The sequence below is a fragment of the Salvelinus sp. IW2-2015 genome, linkage group LG13 (genome assembly GCF_002910315.2).
Source record: "Salvelinus sp. IW2-2015 linkage group LG13, ASM291031v2, whole genome shotgun sequence".
NCBI lineage: Eukaryota > Metazoa > Chordata > Actinopteri > Salmoniformes > Salmonidae > Salvelinus > Salvelinus sp. IW2-2015.
In genome coordinates this window covers 47643486-47660491 of record NC_036853.1, presented here as the reverse complement: position 1 = coordinate 47660491, position 17006 = coordinate 47643486, and the positions used below count along the sequence as shown (strand labels likewise).

The window sequence follows — 17006 nt, the reverse complement described above, 5'->3', positions numbered from 1 at the left end:
ATAGGTGTAGTTTGCTATAAAACCTTAAAGAAGAAGAAGATTTGATGTGTAACATAATAAGCAGTACCGTAATTCAAAGAACAGCGCCCATATCCTTCTCATTTAGCCACACCCTTTGAGCTATGACGCSACCCAATAACATCCTTTCTCTTCAGTGTAAACGGAAGTGAACAGTGACCAAGAAGAATTTCCACATTAGCGTTTTTATTGTTCCTATTAAGACGTTTATTGACAACATGGAACTCAAAATATGACTCATTTAACTGCACAGCATAACATACTTACCCCATGTAGTCTTTAATTCGCGTTGGAGGCAGGACTTGGTTGATATAATTTTTTTTAGGTAACGCTAGTTAGCTGCTAACAATGGCTGACTGTATGGTTTTTCACACTCAAATAGCCTCCATCATGGAGGTGCTAGCGAATGCAGCCGTAGCAGATATCTGTAAGCTCGTAGACGACGACTATGCAGTGTTTCGTTTGGAAATAACTCATAYCCAGAAAGAAAACAGGGCATTGCGTAGGAAACTACAGCTTCTGGAAKTGAAGGTGTCACGGGAGCGCGCAGAAAGGACAACGCGAGAGCGCGTTCTCGCCAGTCGTCCCAGTAGTGTCAAGATCCTCGACCGATACAGAGGAATGGCAAGAGGTACATTTCGCAGAAGGCAGAGGCTGCGCGGCCTGTCGCCATTCATATATTTCTCAGTGCCTTTCGCCATTCATATATTGCTCGGTGCCTGTCGCCATTCATATATTGCTCGGTGCCTGTCTCCATTCATATATTGCTCGGTGCCTGTCGCCATTCATATATTATTCAGTGCCTGTCGTTATTCATATAACTCAGTTCCTGTCGCCATTCATACAGTTGAAGTCGGAATTTTACATACACCGTAGCCAAATACATTTTAACTCAGTTTTTTACAATTCCTGACATTTAATCCTAGTAGCAATTCCCTGTCTTAGGTCAGTTAGGATCACCACTTTATTTTAAGAATGTGAAATGTCATAATAATAGTAGAGAGAATGATTTATTCCAGCTTTTATTTCTTTCATCACATTCCCAGTGGGTCAGAAGTTTACATACAGTCTATTAGTATTTGGTAGCATTGCCTTTAAATTGTTTAACTTGGGTCAAATGTTTCAGGGAACCTTCGACAAGCTTCCCACAATAAGTTTGGTGAATTTTGCCCCATTCCTCCTGACAGAGCTGGTGTAACTGAGTCAGGTTTGTAGGCCTCCTTGCTCGCACACGCTTTTTCAGTTCTGCCCACAAATGTTCTATGGGATTGAGGTCAGGGCTTTGTGATGGCCACTCCAAAACCTTGACTTTGTTGTCCTTAAGCCATTTTGCCACAACTTTGGAAGTATGCTTGGGGTCATTGTCCATTTGGAAGACCCATTTGCGACCAAGCTTTAACTTCCTGACTGATGTCTTATATATATTCAGATAATTTCCCTCCCTCATGATGCCATCTATTTTGTGAAGTGCACCAGTCCCTCCTGCAGCAAAGCACCCCCACAACATGATGCTGCCACCCCCGTGCTTCACAGTTGGAAAGGTGTTCTTCGGCTTGCAAGTCTCCCAATTTTTCCTCCAAAGATAACAATGGTCATTATAGCCAAACAGTTCTATTTTTGTTTCATCAGACCAGAGGACATTTCTCCAAAAAGTACGATCTTTGTCCCCATGTGCAGTTGCAAACCGTAGTCTGGCTTTTTTATGGCGGTTTTGGAGCAGTGGCTTCTTCCTTGCTGAGCGGCCTTTCAGGTTATGTCGATATAGGACTCGTTTTACTGTGGATATAGATACTTTTGTAGCTGTTTCCTCCAGCATCTTCACAAGGTCCTTTGCTGTTGTTCTGGGATTGATTTGCACCTTTCGCACCAAAGAACGTTTATCTCTAGGAGACAGAACGCGTCTCCTTCCTGAGCGGTATGACGGCTGCGCGGTCCCATGGTGTTTATACTTGCGTACTATTGTTTGTACAGATGAACGTGGTACCTTCAGGCGTTTGGGAACTGCTCCCAAGGATGAACCAGACTTGGCTGATTTCTTTTGATTTTCCCATGATGTCAAACGAAGAGTCACTGAGTTTGAAGGTAGGCCTTGAATACATCCACAGGTACACCTCCAATTGACTCAAATTATGTCCATATCAGAAGCCTCTACCGCCATGACAGAATTTTCTGGAATTTTCAAAGCTGTTTAAAGGCACAGTCAACTTAGTGTTTGTAAACTTCTGACCCACTGGAATTGTGATAGATTATTTCACTGTGTCTGTAAACAATTGTTGGAAAAAATACTTGTGTCATGCACAAAGTAGATGTCCTAACCGACTTAACAAAAATATAGTTTGTTAACAAGAAATTTGTGGAGTGGTTGAACCTAAGTGTATGTAAACTTCCGACTTCAACTGTATATAACTCAGTGCCTGTCGCCCCGTACCCTGGAATTGGGTCTTGGTCAGTTTTTTGGATAGTATGCAATAATTCCCCAGATTACTGTCTTGAACAAAGAAACAATATCAAATCCTAACCAGATTAATTTACTGCATTTACTATTATTTAATCAATGAAGGCAATGTGTTGTATGGAACATAATACATTGATCAATAAAAAGTATATCAAGCAGTTATGCTAAGTGTTACCTTACATCCTTACCAATTCTAGACAGTGTCAAAACTGTCAATAGTGTTCAATATAGCGTTGAGCATTGACAGAAGCTGACATAACAACCTTTCCCCCCCATTCACTTTCTCAGGTGAAGGACACCTCACWGGAGGTCACAGGAGCTTTGTAAAGCCAGCGGGACACAATACATGGCGAGATGACCCACCAATCACTGTTGATGAGCTGAGTGGAACCTCAACCCAGCATGTTATCGTGATAGAGGTGAGTGTAGTATTACGTAAACGTCTACAATTAAATTGTAAACTAAATTTGGCCCGTTTATTTCAGAAAAGCGCCCCTCAGCTATTTACTTGCTTACATGTACATCTGCCATATGGGAGCTTGTAAGACTTCCCTACGACATTGTTATACAATTCAACTGTAGTACCAGTAATAACCTCCTCTCTTCTTTTGTCAGTCTGCAGAGGCTGCAGGTCCTGGGGTCAAGCAGGAGAGGTCTGAAGGAGAGGAGGACACACGTCACAGCAGAGACATCCAGGCTAGAGGGTCCCCTGTACCCACGGAGGACCCTATCACTGCCCCAGCGCAACCCAGGACCCGACGCAGGATCACGGAGGTCAGTGGAACGCTGAACGCCGTTCTCAAGACAGAGACAGACACAGAGACTTTAACTGAAACACAAAGGCTAGACACAGGATCTGACCACAGATCAGACCAAGGGAGACTGGTCTGTCACACAGGATTTGATCCTGCTCCTGGCTCAGAGTATTTACTTCATGGTGACCCGAGCGTGAAGGTGGTTCAGTCCCATCGGGACTCAGGTGACACGTTCGATGATCCGTCTTGTTCTTARACTACAGAGATGGACCCTGGCAATATGACCTTGGGTTTAGAGATTGATCTATCTAGAGGGGACTGGAACCGGTACAATAGTAGTGTATACTCTGAAGGGTGCCTAGATAAGAAAGGGGAGGGTTTGGTCATAGATGAAGTGAAAGTGGAGTGTGAGGTTCCTTCCACATGGAATGCAGATAATCACCTAGGATACGGACTCTCACAGGGCAGAGGTTTCTTAGATTACAGGAAAAGCTCAGAGACAAATCCAAATGTCGCAACCCACTCCCCTTTACATTCGCTCAGGGATCGTGACACAGTGTCCACGTTGATTGGGCCTTRCGATTCTCACGGCCACATCCTTTTCGATCAGGTATCGAACTCAAACGACAAGGCTAGAGCTCAGGGAGGGGGAGCCACATCAGGCAATAGTAAAGAGAAACGGTACCTCTGCATGTTCTGTAACAAAGGCTTCAGCTGCCCCCAGAAGGTGGAGATCCACCAGAGGGTCCACACGGGGGAGAAACCCTTCAGTTGTACCCAGTGTCACAAATGCTTCGCCCAGGCTTGTGACCTGAAGAGGCACCAAAGAGTCCACACAGGGGAGAAACCCTACAGCTGCCTCCAGTGTGAGAAGAGGTTCTCCCACCAGCACCATCTGAAGAGGCACCTGAAGGTTCACATGAGATAGACTAGGTGGAGGGCCGAAAAATMTGAAGTTTATTGATCCCCGTCTAGGGAGGAGCTGATTTTTGTATATGACAGTGTTGGGTTCTGAGAATATGAAAATATACTTATTCATGTCACTGATGGAGTGCTGAGGTTTAGAGGGTCGACACCAGAAGTTAATGGTTATAGGAGGAAGGTATATAGTGTGTGCAATTAAGCTTGGAATGTGTTGAGTGCAGGGAAGCGAATACATGTGGCAGGCATTGATAAGGGAGGAGAGCCATGGATTAGTAATGAAGGGGGTGTGAGGTCAGGTCAGGTCACCTTAAAGGGAAAAATTAAAGTTTATGGCCCGTATCACTGGTGTCCTGCCTAGCAGTATAGAACAATGTTTGTACAGATGGGTCGGAGGAGACTCAGCCTATGAGGAACAGTTAAATATCAGTGCTTGTGTGAAAATGTTTTTGTCTAATGCAGCTGTATTGATCCTCTGGGAAGAATAAACTTGGTTAAGCTTTCATAATGTTCGTTGAGTGMTTTACTCTGAGAATTAGAACCTAACAACAGTAAAACATTATGATGACTATTACATTTGTTGGTACTTTAAATTCTCATAAGTATATTCCATAATTTTGTTGTCCATAAATTTTAGAAACTGCTAAACTTTGAACTAATCACATACCCGTTGTGATGAAYGCAGCCAATGGCCTGCATCTATCTACGACGCAAACACTGCCTCTTGTGAAAACGCAAACTGCTGTATGATGTAGAGGAACASATATAGCTAACTTCCAAAGACTGAAATAAGATAAATATCTGTTTGAGTGCACTTCAAWTATGCAGCATGCAACACCAATTGTTTTGATCGTATGAAGAGGTAACTTCAATGACCGTTTAGCCAATTTATTGAAAGCTAGCTAATGTTAGTTTGACTAGCCTAGTCAGCTACTGTAAATGTCAATTTGTGTTTCATTAGCTTTCTTAGTCAGTGAATCCAATTTTTTAAATAATGTTTTGTCTCATTTCAAGTAACTAGCTGCAAGCTTAAATAAACAATCGTATAATTTGCATAGAAACCCAAATAAAAGCATGTAGATAGAAAAATGTGTGTGTCATGAATGCTAGAATGGAGGTCTAAAAATGACGGCTGCATATGCATATTAACCAATACATATAGCATACCTTTCATTACATCTCCTCTAAAAACAGTTGTACAATGTGCTTTGCAATAAGATAACCAGAGTTTGATTTCTAAACCAGATGAGTTCTCAAATTGCAGCTGCCCAATCTCACGGTGGTCATGCATAATGTTTGATACATTGGTATGGAGAATGATAAAGAGCWTTTAGGATTATAGAAAAAGCAGTTGGGAAATATGTTTTAGTTTTTTATAAGTTTCAGTGAATGTGAGTATATTTAGGTGGTTTAAATGATTAACTTTCCTACTAACCTTCTAAAAGTGGACAGTGACAATCTTGCCAATCCATTCATTATTCTACTAACTATGATTGAATGTGAGACAAATTTTCCATAATGTARGTTTCGTGCATATACAGTGCCTTCGGAAAGTATTCAGACCCCTTGAGTTTTCCCAAATTTTGTTACGTTAGCCTTATTTAAAAATATATTAAATTAATGTTTTTCTTCATCAATCTACACACAATACCCGATTAATGAAAAAGTGAAAACAGGTTTTTTTTAACATTTTTGCTAATAAAAAAATTAAAAAGCTGAAATACCTTATTTACATAAGTATRCAGACCCTTTGCTATGAGACTCGAAATTGAGATCAGGTGCATCTTGTTTCAATTGATCATCTTTGAGCTATTTCTACAACTTGATTGGRGTCCACCTGTGTTAAATTCAATTGATTGGACATGATTTGGAAAGGCACACACATCTATATAAGGTCCCACAGTTGTTAGTGCATGTCAGAGCAAAAACCAGAAATTTCCAGAAGGACAACCATCTCTGCAGCACTCCACCAATCAGGCRTTTATGGTAGAGTGYCCAGAKGGAAGCCACTCCTCAGTAAAAGGCACATGACAGCCCGCTTGGAGTTTGCCAAAAGGCACCTAAAGACTCTCAGACCAAGAAACAAGATTCTCTGGCCTGATGAAACCAAGAGTGAACGCTTTGGCCTGAATGCCAAGCGTCACATCTGGAGGAAACCTGGCACCATCCCTACGGTGAAGCATGGTGGTGGCAGCATCATGCTGTGGGGATGTTTTTCAGCGGCAGGGACTGGGAGACTAGTCAGGGTCGAGGGAAAGATGAACGGAGCAAAGTACTGAAAGATCCTTTTTGAAAACCTGCTCCAAGCGCTCAGGACCTCAGACTGGGGCGAAGGTTCACCTTCCAACAGGACAACGACCCTAAGCACACAGCCAACCCGATCYAACATCTCTGGAGAGACCTGAAAATAGCTGTGCAGCGACACTCCCCATCCAACCTGACAGAACTTGAGAGGATCTGGAGAAAAGAATGGGAGAAACTTCCCAAATACAGGTGCGCCAAGCTTGTACCGTCATACCCAAGAAGACTCGAGGATGTAATCACTGCCAAAGGCGCTTCAACAAAGTACTACTTATGTAAATGTGATATCTATTTTATTTATTTTAATTTAAAAAAAAGATACATGTGTAAACATTTCCAAAAACCTATTTTTGCTTTGTCATTATGGAGCGTTGTGTGTAGATTGATGAGGGGAAAAAATAATTTTATCAATTTTAGAATAAGGCTGTAATGTAAGAAAATATAGAAAAAGTCCAGAGGTCTGAATACTTTCCGAATGCACTGTACACCCGAACAAAGAACACCGTCACAAATAGTGTTCCACCATTTATTGATTATGGAGACAAATAGCAAAGGTGTCTCAGTATCTAAATATAGTGTAACCTATCAATCACAGACATACAATGTTTGTCCAGAGATCTTTTACCATCTATGCCAAAAGCCTGGGCCTCTGGAGACAGTAGAACTGTCATCAACACATGCTTCATTATTACACCTTCTTTAGGAGCATTTGTGTCCAGCCAATTTATTGAAAGCTAGCCAATGTTTGACTAGCCAAAGCGTATCGAAATGATCCCACCCTGGTCACCAATATTGCTGAATCAAATCYAATGTTATTTGTCACATGGTTTGTAAACAACAGGTGTGGACCAACGGTGAAATGCTTACTTACAGCCCTTCCCAACAATGKAGAGAGAGAAAATAGAGAGCTAATAGAAAAGTAACGGAAATGTGTTAAAAGTAATAAATATACACTCTGAAAACCAGCTCCTCCCTCGACAGAAGATACTGTAGTTTGCTAAAGCCCATCACATGTACGCACTGTGGGAAGAGGTTCTGGGAGACGAGCTACCTCAGGATACACCAGCAGAAAACATTCCACTATATAACATAGAAAGTAGGGCTGGGAATTGCCAGGGACGTCATAAGATATTATCACAATACTTAGGTGCCGATAAAACATTTATCACGCTTCTCACAATTCAATATGTATTCCGATTCGGAATTGCGATTTGATGTTCCAAATGTATTGCTCACTATATGTCTGCTGCAGAGATAGGAGAGAGCATGAGAAATTGAGTTCTGATGAATCAGGGAAATAAGTGCTGAAAACATGTTGGCTCACTATTTAAAAAGAAGATGGAGAACAAGCTATTGGATGAAAAATATTGGGAGTTTTTGCGCAGGTACAGCCGACTAGCGCCAGCTGAAGCTACCTACAGTAGCAAAAAATMTATAATAATAATAAAAAATTATATTATATTATAAAAATCAGTAATTGGAGTCAGATATTGATATAATATTGTCCCAAAATTATATTGCAATATGTAACTGACATGTTAAGCAATATGTAACGTGATTTGTAATCATTCCAATCATTAAAGGACAAATGTTAATATCTATTGTTGTCAACAGAAAAGATCCACAGATGCATTTGGAATAATGAGAGTAACAGATTTCAGTGTTGAATATTCCTGAGTAAAATATTGCGTCCAGACATTTTGTGATATATAAGCCAGCGGTCTATGGCACTGCATCTCAGTGCTAGAGGCGTCACAACAGACAGTTCGATTCCAGGCTGTATCACAACCGGCCGTGATTGGGAGTCCCATAAGGCGGCGCACAATTGGCCCAGCGTTGTCCGGGTTAGACCATTATTGTAAATAAGAATTTGTTCTTAAATGACTTGCCTAGTTAAATAAAAATAAATAAAAATCTATTAACACTAAAAAGTCTGTTACATCAAATAAAAATCAAATGTATTTATAAAGCCCTTTTTACATCAGCAGTTGTCACAAAGTGCTATACAGAAACCCAGCCTAAAGCCCCAAACAGTAAACAATGCAGATGTAGAAGCACGGTGTCTAGGAAAAACTCCCTAGAAAGGCAGGAACCTAGGAAGAAACCTAGAGAAGACTGAGGGGTGGCCAATCCTCTTCTGGCTGTGCCGGGTGGAGAGAGTACATGACCATTAAGGCCAGATTGTTCTTCAAGAAGTTTAGGCTATATGATACTCACAAATGCCTTTATCATTACTTCTATTCAACTACTTTATTTTTTATGTGTAAATGAATGCAGTTTCATCAAGTTCATGCAGATTTTTAGTTGAGACGTTGGTGTGGTTTATATATTGTGTATTTAAAACTTTTCATTCTAAGACATTCATTGAGACTCTCTTTAGTATACATCACACCCTATTCTGCATATACCCGACAGTGCTTTTTAACCAATATATGCTTACTAAATATACCTACACATACCCACACACTAACAAACACCTACTGTACACGTCAAAATAGTTTAGTCAGGTTTGTCTGATAATGACTTATCATAGCTGACTTTTTTACCCACAACGTCATATTTATGTCCACCATAATGGGTTTAACAATGAAGTCATTCTGTAACTACAGTACATGTAGTGAGGATGGGTAAACACTCCATGTTGAAAGTGTCTGTGTGCATACGTACCTGAGGGAGTGTATGTCTGTGTAATCTGTATCACCTCRCTTCTAGGAGGAGGAGGGTCCAGAGGTGCTGCTGGTGAAGAAGGAGGGGTGTGAGGAGGGTCTGGGGAACCCTGAGGGGAACATGGTCATGGAGGACAACCAGACTACARCTCCTCCTGAAACCACAGAAGAACCAGCTGAMCAGCACAGGACCACACACAGTCTCACTGAGGTGAGCCAACTGTAAACTACTGTCTGAATGGTATTAGGTCAGAGCTCGTATCCACAAAGCCTCTCAGAGTAGGAGTGCTGAACTAGGATCAGTTTTTCCTTTTAGATCATAATGAATAAGACAATATAGACAGATGGGGACCTGATCCTCGATCAGCACTTCTACTCTGAGACTACCCTGGGGCCGTAGCCACAAAGCGTCTCAGAAAAGGGCATAGGAATTTGGTTAAAACCTGTTTTAAGACAACAAAAAACCTCTAAGCTCAGAATAGTTTTTAGGATGATGTTTAAACACTGGTAAGACCAACTCTGAGCCAGGAGTAAAATCAACTCTTAAAAGTTTCTCAGCTGGTAATCATGACAGTTTGAGGTACCATAATGGAAAGATAGTGGTGACGCTCATTGACATTGTTATAGGCCCTTCCCAACAATGCAGTGAGAAAGAAAATAGAGAAATAATAGAAAAGTAATAACAGAATAATAATAAATACAGAATGAGTAATGATACATGGGGTACCAGTACTAGGATAATTGAGGTAGATATGTACAAATAACTAGGAATGAAGTGACTAGTCAACAGGACAGATAATAAACAGCAGCGTATGTGATGAGTCAGAAAAGTTAGTGCAAAAAGYTCAATAAAGATAGTCCAGGTAGCTATTTGGTTAACTATTTAACTCACTATTTAACAGTCTTATGGCTTTATGGATAGAAGCTGTTCAGGGTCCTGTTGGTTCCAAACTAGGGCTGTGGCGGTCACGAAATTTTGTCAGCCGGTGATTGTCAAGCAAATAACTGTCGGTCTCACGGTGATTGACCATTAATTAACATAAACGCTCGTCGGATGTGGCAGGGCTTYCAAAKTATCACAGACTACAAAGGGAAGCACAGCCGAGAGCTGCCCAGTGACACGAGCTTACCAGACGAGCTAAATAACTTCTATGCTCGCTTCGAGGCAAGTAACACTGAAACATGCATGAGAGCATGAACTGTTCCAGATGACTGTGTGATCACGCTCTCCGCAGCCGATGTGAGTAAGACCTTTAAACAGGTCAACATTCACAAGGCCGCTGGGCCAGACGGATTACCAGGACGTGTACTCCYAGCATGCGTTGATTAACTGGCAAGTGTCTTCACTGACATTTTCAASCTCTCCCTGTCTGAGTCTGTAATACCAACATSTTTCAAGCAGACCACCATAGTCCCTGTGGACAAGAACACTAAGGTAACCTGCCTAAATGACTACCGACCCGTAGCACTCACGTCTGTAGCCATGAAATGCTTTGAAAGGCTGGTCATGGCTCAACACCATTATCCCAGAAACCGTAGACCCARTCCAATTGCATACCGCACCAACAGATCCACAGATAATGCAATCCACACTGCCCTTTCRCACCTTGACAAAAGGAACACCTATGTGAGAATGCTATTCATTGACTACAGCTCAGCGTTCAAACACCATAGTGCCCTCAAAACTCATCACTAAGCTAAGGACTCTGGGACTAAACACCGTCCTCTGCAACTGGATCCTAGACTTCCTGACGGGCCGCACCCAGGTGGTAAGGGTAGGTAACAACCCATCCGCCACGCTTATCCTCAACACGGGGGCCCCTCAGGGGTGCGTGCTCAGTCCCCTCCTGTACTCCCTGTTCACTCATGACTGCACGGCCAGGCACAACTCCAACACCATCATTAAGTTTGCTGATGACAACAGTGGTAGGCCTGATCACAGACAATGATGAGACAGCCTATAGGGAGGTCAGAGACCTGACCATGTGGTGCAAGGACAACAACCTGTCCCTCAACGTGATCAAGACAAAGGAGTTGATTGTGGACTATAGGAAAAAGAGGACAGAGCACATTCCCATTCTCATAGACGGGGCTGTAGTGGAGCAGGTTGAGAGCTTCAAGTTCCTTGGCGTCCACATCACCGAACAAACTAACATGGTCCAAGCACACCAAGACAGTCGTGAAGAGGGCACGACAAAACCTATTCCTGTTATTATCTATACATAGCCACTTCAACAACCCTACCTGCATGTACATAATTATCTCAATTACCTCGACACCGGTGCCCCCGCACATTGACACATTGACTCTGTACTGGTACCCCCTGTATATAGCCCCACTATTGTTATTTACTGCTGCTCTTTAATTATTTGTTTTTCTTATCTCATACTTTTTAAAACTTTAATTTTTTTAGGTATTTTCTTAAAACGGCATCGTTGGTTAAGGGCTTGTAAGTAAGCATTTCACTGTGAGGTCTACACCTGTTGTATTCGCCGCATGTGACAAATACAATTTGATTTGATAAACACATTTAGCATCTCCTGGCTTCCACACAAGGCACTGATGCAGACCTTTGGAACATCTACATTTTAAAAAGTCTAATAAATCCATGTAATATAGCCTACACCTTCACAACCAATCCATTATTTATTTTAGACAGGTCAAAAGAAGCATGATATGAAGAAAATGTAGTGTATTTCAGAAGAACAGAATAGCATGTCCTTATGTTAGGTCCTGATCTGGATATGCCAAATGGCTGTGGGCTACACTAGTTCATTTAGCAGYCAATATTTGCTTAGAATTCCATGGCATTATTTTATAGTAACAAGAATACAATTGAACAAAGCTGAATAAAATAGAAAGGATATTTTCTCCAAACGATTTGAGGGAGTGCGCACATGCGGCTATTCTGTGTTGAGCTGTTAACAAATAAATAGGTACTCCTATATGCTTAATTTAGAGTTATTAATGTATCTTTAGTTGTTCTACAAACGTTGGGCTGTATGTTTTGATTTTCATCGTAAGGCTGCATGATACGACTCTAACGATGATATGAAAAAAGTTGCTTGAAAGGCATGTGCTCTGCTTTGTTTTTTTGCGCAGGCTGTACACACTTCGTCAGTCTCTTATTCACAATTTGAGAAGCAACTTGTAATGCCTCYAATTTCCCGGGYGCATCCCCTTTGTGTGGCCATAATGCGCCCTAACAAAAATCCATGCCTTTTGCAGCCCTTCTCCCTGAGTGCTGCCTGCTCTGAATCACTCACACGGCTCTCCATCACCTGATCTGGTCTTTCTCACAGGCTACAAGTGAAGACAGACACATCGGGGACGCAACTTCGCACGTCCATATCCAATTCCGAAGTGCATATTGAAGATATTGGAAGAACTGTCCACATTTACTTTTCGTCAGCTAACAAGATGAGTAGGCCTAACGTACAGCAAAAGCTCTAGCCTATGTCAATCTACTATCGCCCATAGTACAAAAGTTGGTCTATTATATTCTCTGCAAMAAATAAATATTCCAAACATAGTCTGGGACAGTTGTGGGATGCGATAGATCACAAATTAATACAACCACTAGCATCAAAAAACTTTAAGCATTGTGGCTGATACAACACATCAGAACGTTTATCTTAAAATGTTGATAAACTATTATGCTATTTCTTCAAATTATAAGCGCAGCAATGCGCACACGGCAGTAGGCTATAAGCGCAAATGTTACATTAGCGGAAAACACCATTATCAAAAGTGATCACAAATGCGATTATGCATGTAATGCTTTTTATTTTTATATTTTGTTATTATTCTTTTTTTTACCCCATTTTCGTGGTAGTTAGTCTTGTCTCATCGCTGCAACTCCCGTACAGACTCGGGAGAGGCAAAGTTCGACAGCCGTGCGTCCTCCGAAACACAACCCAACCAAGCCACACTGCTTCTTGACACAATGCCCACTTAACCCGGAAGCCAGCCACACCAATGTGTCGGAGGAAACACGGAGGAAACTTTCACACATTAACAAGTCCAATACAGCAAATGAAAGATAAACTTCTTGTTAATCTACCCATTGTGTCCGATTTCAAAAAGGCTTTACAGTGAAAGCACAACATATCATTATGTTAGTTCAGAGCCAAGTCAAAAAAACACACAGACAATTTTCCAGCCAAAGAGAGGAGTCACAAAAAGCAGAAATATAGATAAAATGAATCACTAACCTTTGATGATCTTCATCAGATGACACTCACCGGACATCATGTTACACAATACATCTATGTTTTGTTCGATAATGTGCATATTTATATCCAAAAATCTCAGTTTACATTGGCGTGTTACGTGCAGTAATGTTTTGATTCCAAAACATCCGGTGATTTTGCAGATAGCCACAGAAATACTCATAATAAACATTGATAAAAGATACAAGTGTTTTACATGGAACTTTAGATAAACTTCTCCTTAATGCAACCGCTGTGTCAGATTTCAAAAAAACTTTACGGGAAAAACTACACCATGCAATAATCTGAGTACAGCGCTCAGAGACCAAAACAAGCCATACAGGTACCCGCCATGTTGTGGAGTCAACAGAAGTCAGAAATAGCATTATAAATATTCACTTACCTTTGATGATCTTCATCAGAATGCACTCCCAGGAATCCCAGCTCCACAATAAATGTTTGTTTTGTTAGATAACATCCATAATTTGTCCAAATACCTCCTTTTTGTTCGCACGTTTAGTTCCAAAATCCAAATTGATGACGCGCAGGCCAGACGAAAAGTAAAAAAATTCCATTACAGTTCATAGAAACATGTCAAACGATGTATAGAATCAATCTTTAGGATGATTTTAACATAAATCTTCAATAATGTTTCAACCGGAGAATTCCTTTGTCTGTAGAAATGCGATGGAACGCAGCTAACTCTCACGGGGGCGCGCCTGAGTGYGCTCGTGGCACTCTGCCAGAGCCCTGACTCAATCAGCTCTTATTCCCTCATCCTTCACAGTAGAAGCATCAAACAAGGTTCTAAAGACTGTTGACATCTAGTGGAAGCCTTAGGAAGTGCAATATGACCCCATAGACACTGTATATTGGATAGGCAAACCTACAAACCTCAGATTTCCCACTTCCTGMTTGGATTRTTTTCTCAGGTTTTTGCCTGCCATATGAGTTCTATTATACTCACAGACATCATTCAAACAGTTTGAAACTTCAGTGTTTTCTAATCAAATCTACTAATAATATGCATATCTTAGCTTCTGGGGCTGAGTAGCAGGCAGTTTACTCTGGGCACCTTATTCATCCAAGCTACTCAATACTGCCCCCTGCCATAAGAAGCTAAAGGCACAGTCAACATAGTGTATGTAAACTTCAGACCCACTGGACTTGTGATACAGTGAATTATAAGTGAAATAATCTGTCTGTAAACAATTGTTGGGGAAATGACTTGTGTCATGCACAAAGTAGATGTCCTAACCGACTTGCCAAAACTCTAGTTTGTTAACAAGAAATTTGTGGAGTGGTTGAAAAATGAGTTCTAATGACTCCAACCTAAGTGTATGTAAACTTCCGACTTCAACTGTATATCATTCACAAGTGATAGGCTAATATTGTCACTCATCAGTCTATTGTATTTACATATACAAAATAAAATATGTGTGAAATTTGTTTTGATTTAGAATGGACCATTATCATGCACCTATCAAAACAGGGGCAGCGGAAAAAATACATGTCATCTATGCACTTAAATAGCGAATGGAGGACGTTTTTCCCCGTGGTTTATTTTCATGCCAGCCACATAAGCTATACTCCTGTTGTAAATATTAGCAATGTGCCTAATATTAGGAAAGTTAAGAAATAAATATAGTAGGCCTAGCCTATAGAAAGCTGATGGGATCCTCCTCTTTTTAAGAGGCCATCACTCTGTTTTCTCACAGAATTGRATAGCTTATTGAAATGTTGTGCAACATGAGCTCATGGGTTCTCATGAAGTGTTTGATTAGATTTTCGATTACATTTGCATTGATGTCAGAGTGATTAAAGGGACAATATAGTGCTGAGTACCAGGCAGTTAGCAAGTTTAGTAGGCTACTAATGACGATCAGCAGCATCAGAGCTTGGAGAAGCCGAATTACTGTAACTAAATGGTCATGTGGAATTTGGTGCATCGGTACCGCTTGCCCTGCAGTAGCAGAGAGAACAGTCTATGACTTGAGTAGCTGGGGTCTTTGACAATGTTTAGGGTCTTCCTCTGACACCGCCTGGTATCAAGGTCCTGGATGGCAGCGAGRTCGGCCCCAGTGAGGTACTGGGCCGTATGCACTACACTCTATAGCGCTTTGCGGTTGGATGTCAAGRAGTTGCCATACCAAGCGGTGATAAAGCCAGTCAAGATGCTGTCATGGGTGCAGCTGTAGGACTTTTGGAGGATCTGAGGGCCCATGCCAAATCTTTTCAGCCTCCTGAGGGGGAAGAGGCATTGTCGTCCCTCTTCATGACTGTGTTGGTGTGTGTGTGGACCATGATAGGTCCTTAGTGATGTGGACACTGAGYAACTTGTAGCACTCGATCCACTCCACTACAGTTCGGTCGATGTAAATGGGGCCGTGTTCAGCCCTCCGTTTCCTGTAGTCCATGATCAGCTCCTTTGCCTTGCTGACGTTGAGGGAGAGGTTGTTGTCCTGGCACCACACTGCCACTTCTCTGACCTTCTCCCTATAGGCTGTCTCATCGTSGTCAGTGATCAGGCCTACCACCGTCGTGTCGTCAGKAAACTTAATGGTGTGCACGTCCATGCAGTCGCGGGTGAACAGGGAGTACAGGAGGGGACTAAGCTTAGTGATGAGTTTTGAGGGCACTATGGGGTTGAACGCTGAGCTGTAGTCAATGAACAGCATTCTCACCTCTTGTCCAGGTGGGAGAGGGCAGTGTGGAGTGAAATAGAGATTGCGTCATCTGTGGATCTGTTGGGTCGGAATGCGAATTGYAGTTAGTCCAGGGTGTCTGGAGTGATGGTTTCAAAGCATTTCATTGCTACATATGCYAGTGTTACGAGGCGATAGTCATTTAGACTGGTTACCTAGGCGTTCTTGGGCACAGGGACTATGGTGCTTTAAACATGTAGGTATTACTGACTGGGTCAGGGAGAGGTTGAAAATGTCAGTATAGACACTTGCCAGTTTGTCAGCGGATGCTCTGAGTACGCGTCTGGTAATCCATCTGGCCCTGCGGCCTTGTGAATTTTGTGAATTTTCTTGTTTGCTTATGGCTCTATACAGCTCGTTGAGTGCGGTCTTAGTCCCATCTGTTTGTGGTGGTAAATAGACAGCTACAAAAAATATAGATAAACTCTCTTGGTAAATAGTATGGTCTACAGCTTATCATGAGATATTCTAATTTAGGCAAGCAGAACCTCGAGACCTTAATTTTAGAGATCGCACCAGCTGTTGTTAACAAAGAGAAATACACCTCCCCCTTGAGGTTACCGGATGCTGCCGTTCTGTCCTACTAATGCATGGAAAAACCAGCCAGATGTATATTATCCATGTTCTTCTTCAGCCAAGACTCGGAGAACCATGGGTTATTACAGTTCTTTAGGTGCTGTTGATAGGATAGTCTCGAACGGAGCTCGCCCAGTTTGTTTTCCAGTGATTGTARGTTCGCCAATAGAACGGAGGGTAGAGGTGGTTTATGTACTCGCTGACGTAGTCTGTCAGGGTGCCCGCATGTTGGCCACTCTTGCACAATTTATTTATTTTCKGAGTCTCCGGGATTAGTGCCTGGTCCGGGGTGAGCAGTATGTTCGGCTCCTCTGACTCGTTGAAGTAGAAATATTCATCCAAATCGAGGTTAGTGATCGCTGTTCTGATATCCAGAAGCTCTTTTCGGTCATAAGAAT

The 17006-nt window shown here is 41.8% G+C and overlaps 1 protein-coding gene across 1 annotated transcript in view; it reads left to right on the top strand.

Moving 5' to 3' along the window:
- Positions 1-360: 360 nt before the first annotated feature.
- The window catches only part of LOC111971300 (zinc finger protein 850-like), a 27312-nt gene continuing 10666 nt past the window's right edge, over positions 361-17006 (top strand). Inside the window, 4 exon segments of the mRNA XM_070446021.1 lie at positions 361-649; positions 2762-2892; positions 3089-4153; positions 9163-9327. Coding sequence (XP_070302122.1) covers positions 367-649; positions 2762-2892; positions 3089-4153; positions 9163-9327 — 1644 coding nt within the window. The 5' untranslated portion in view covers positions 361-366.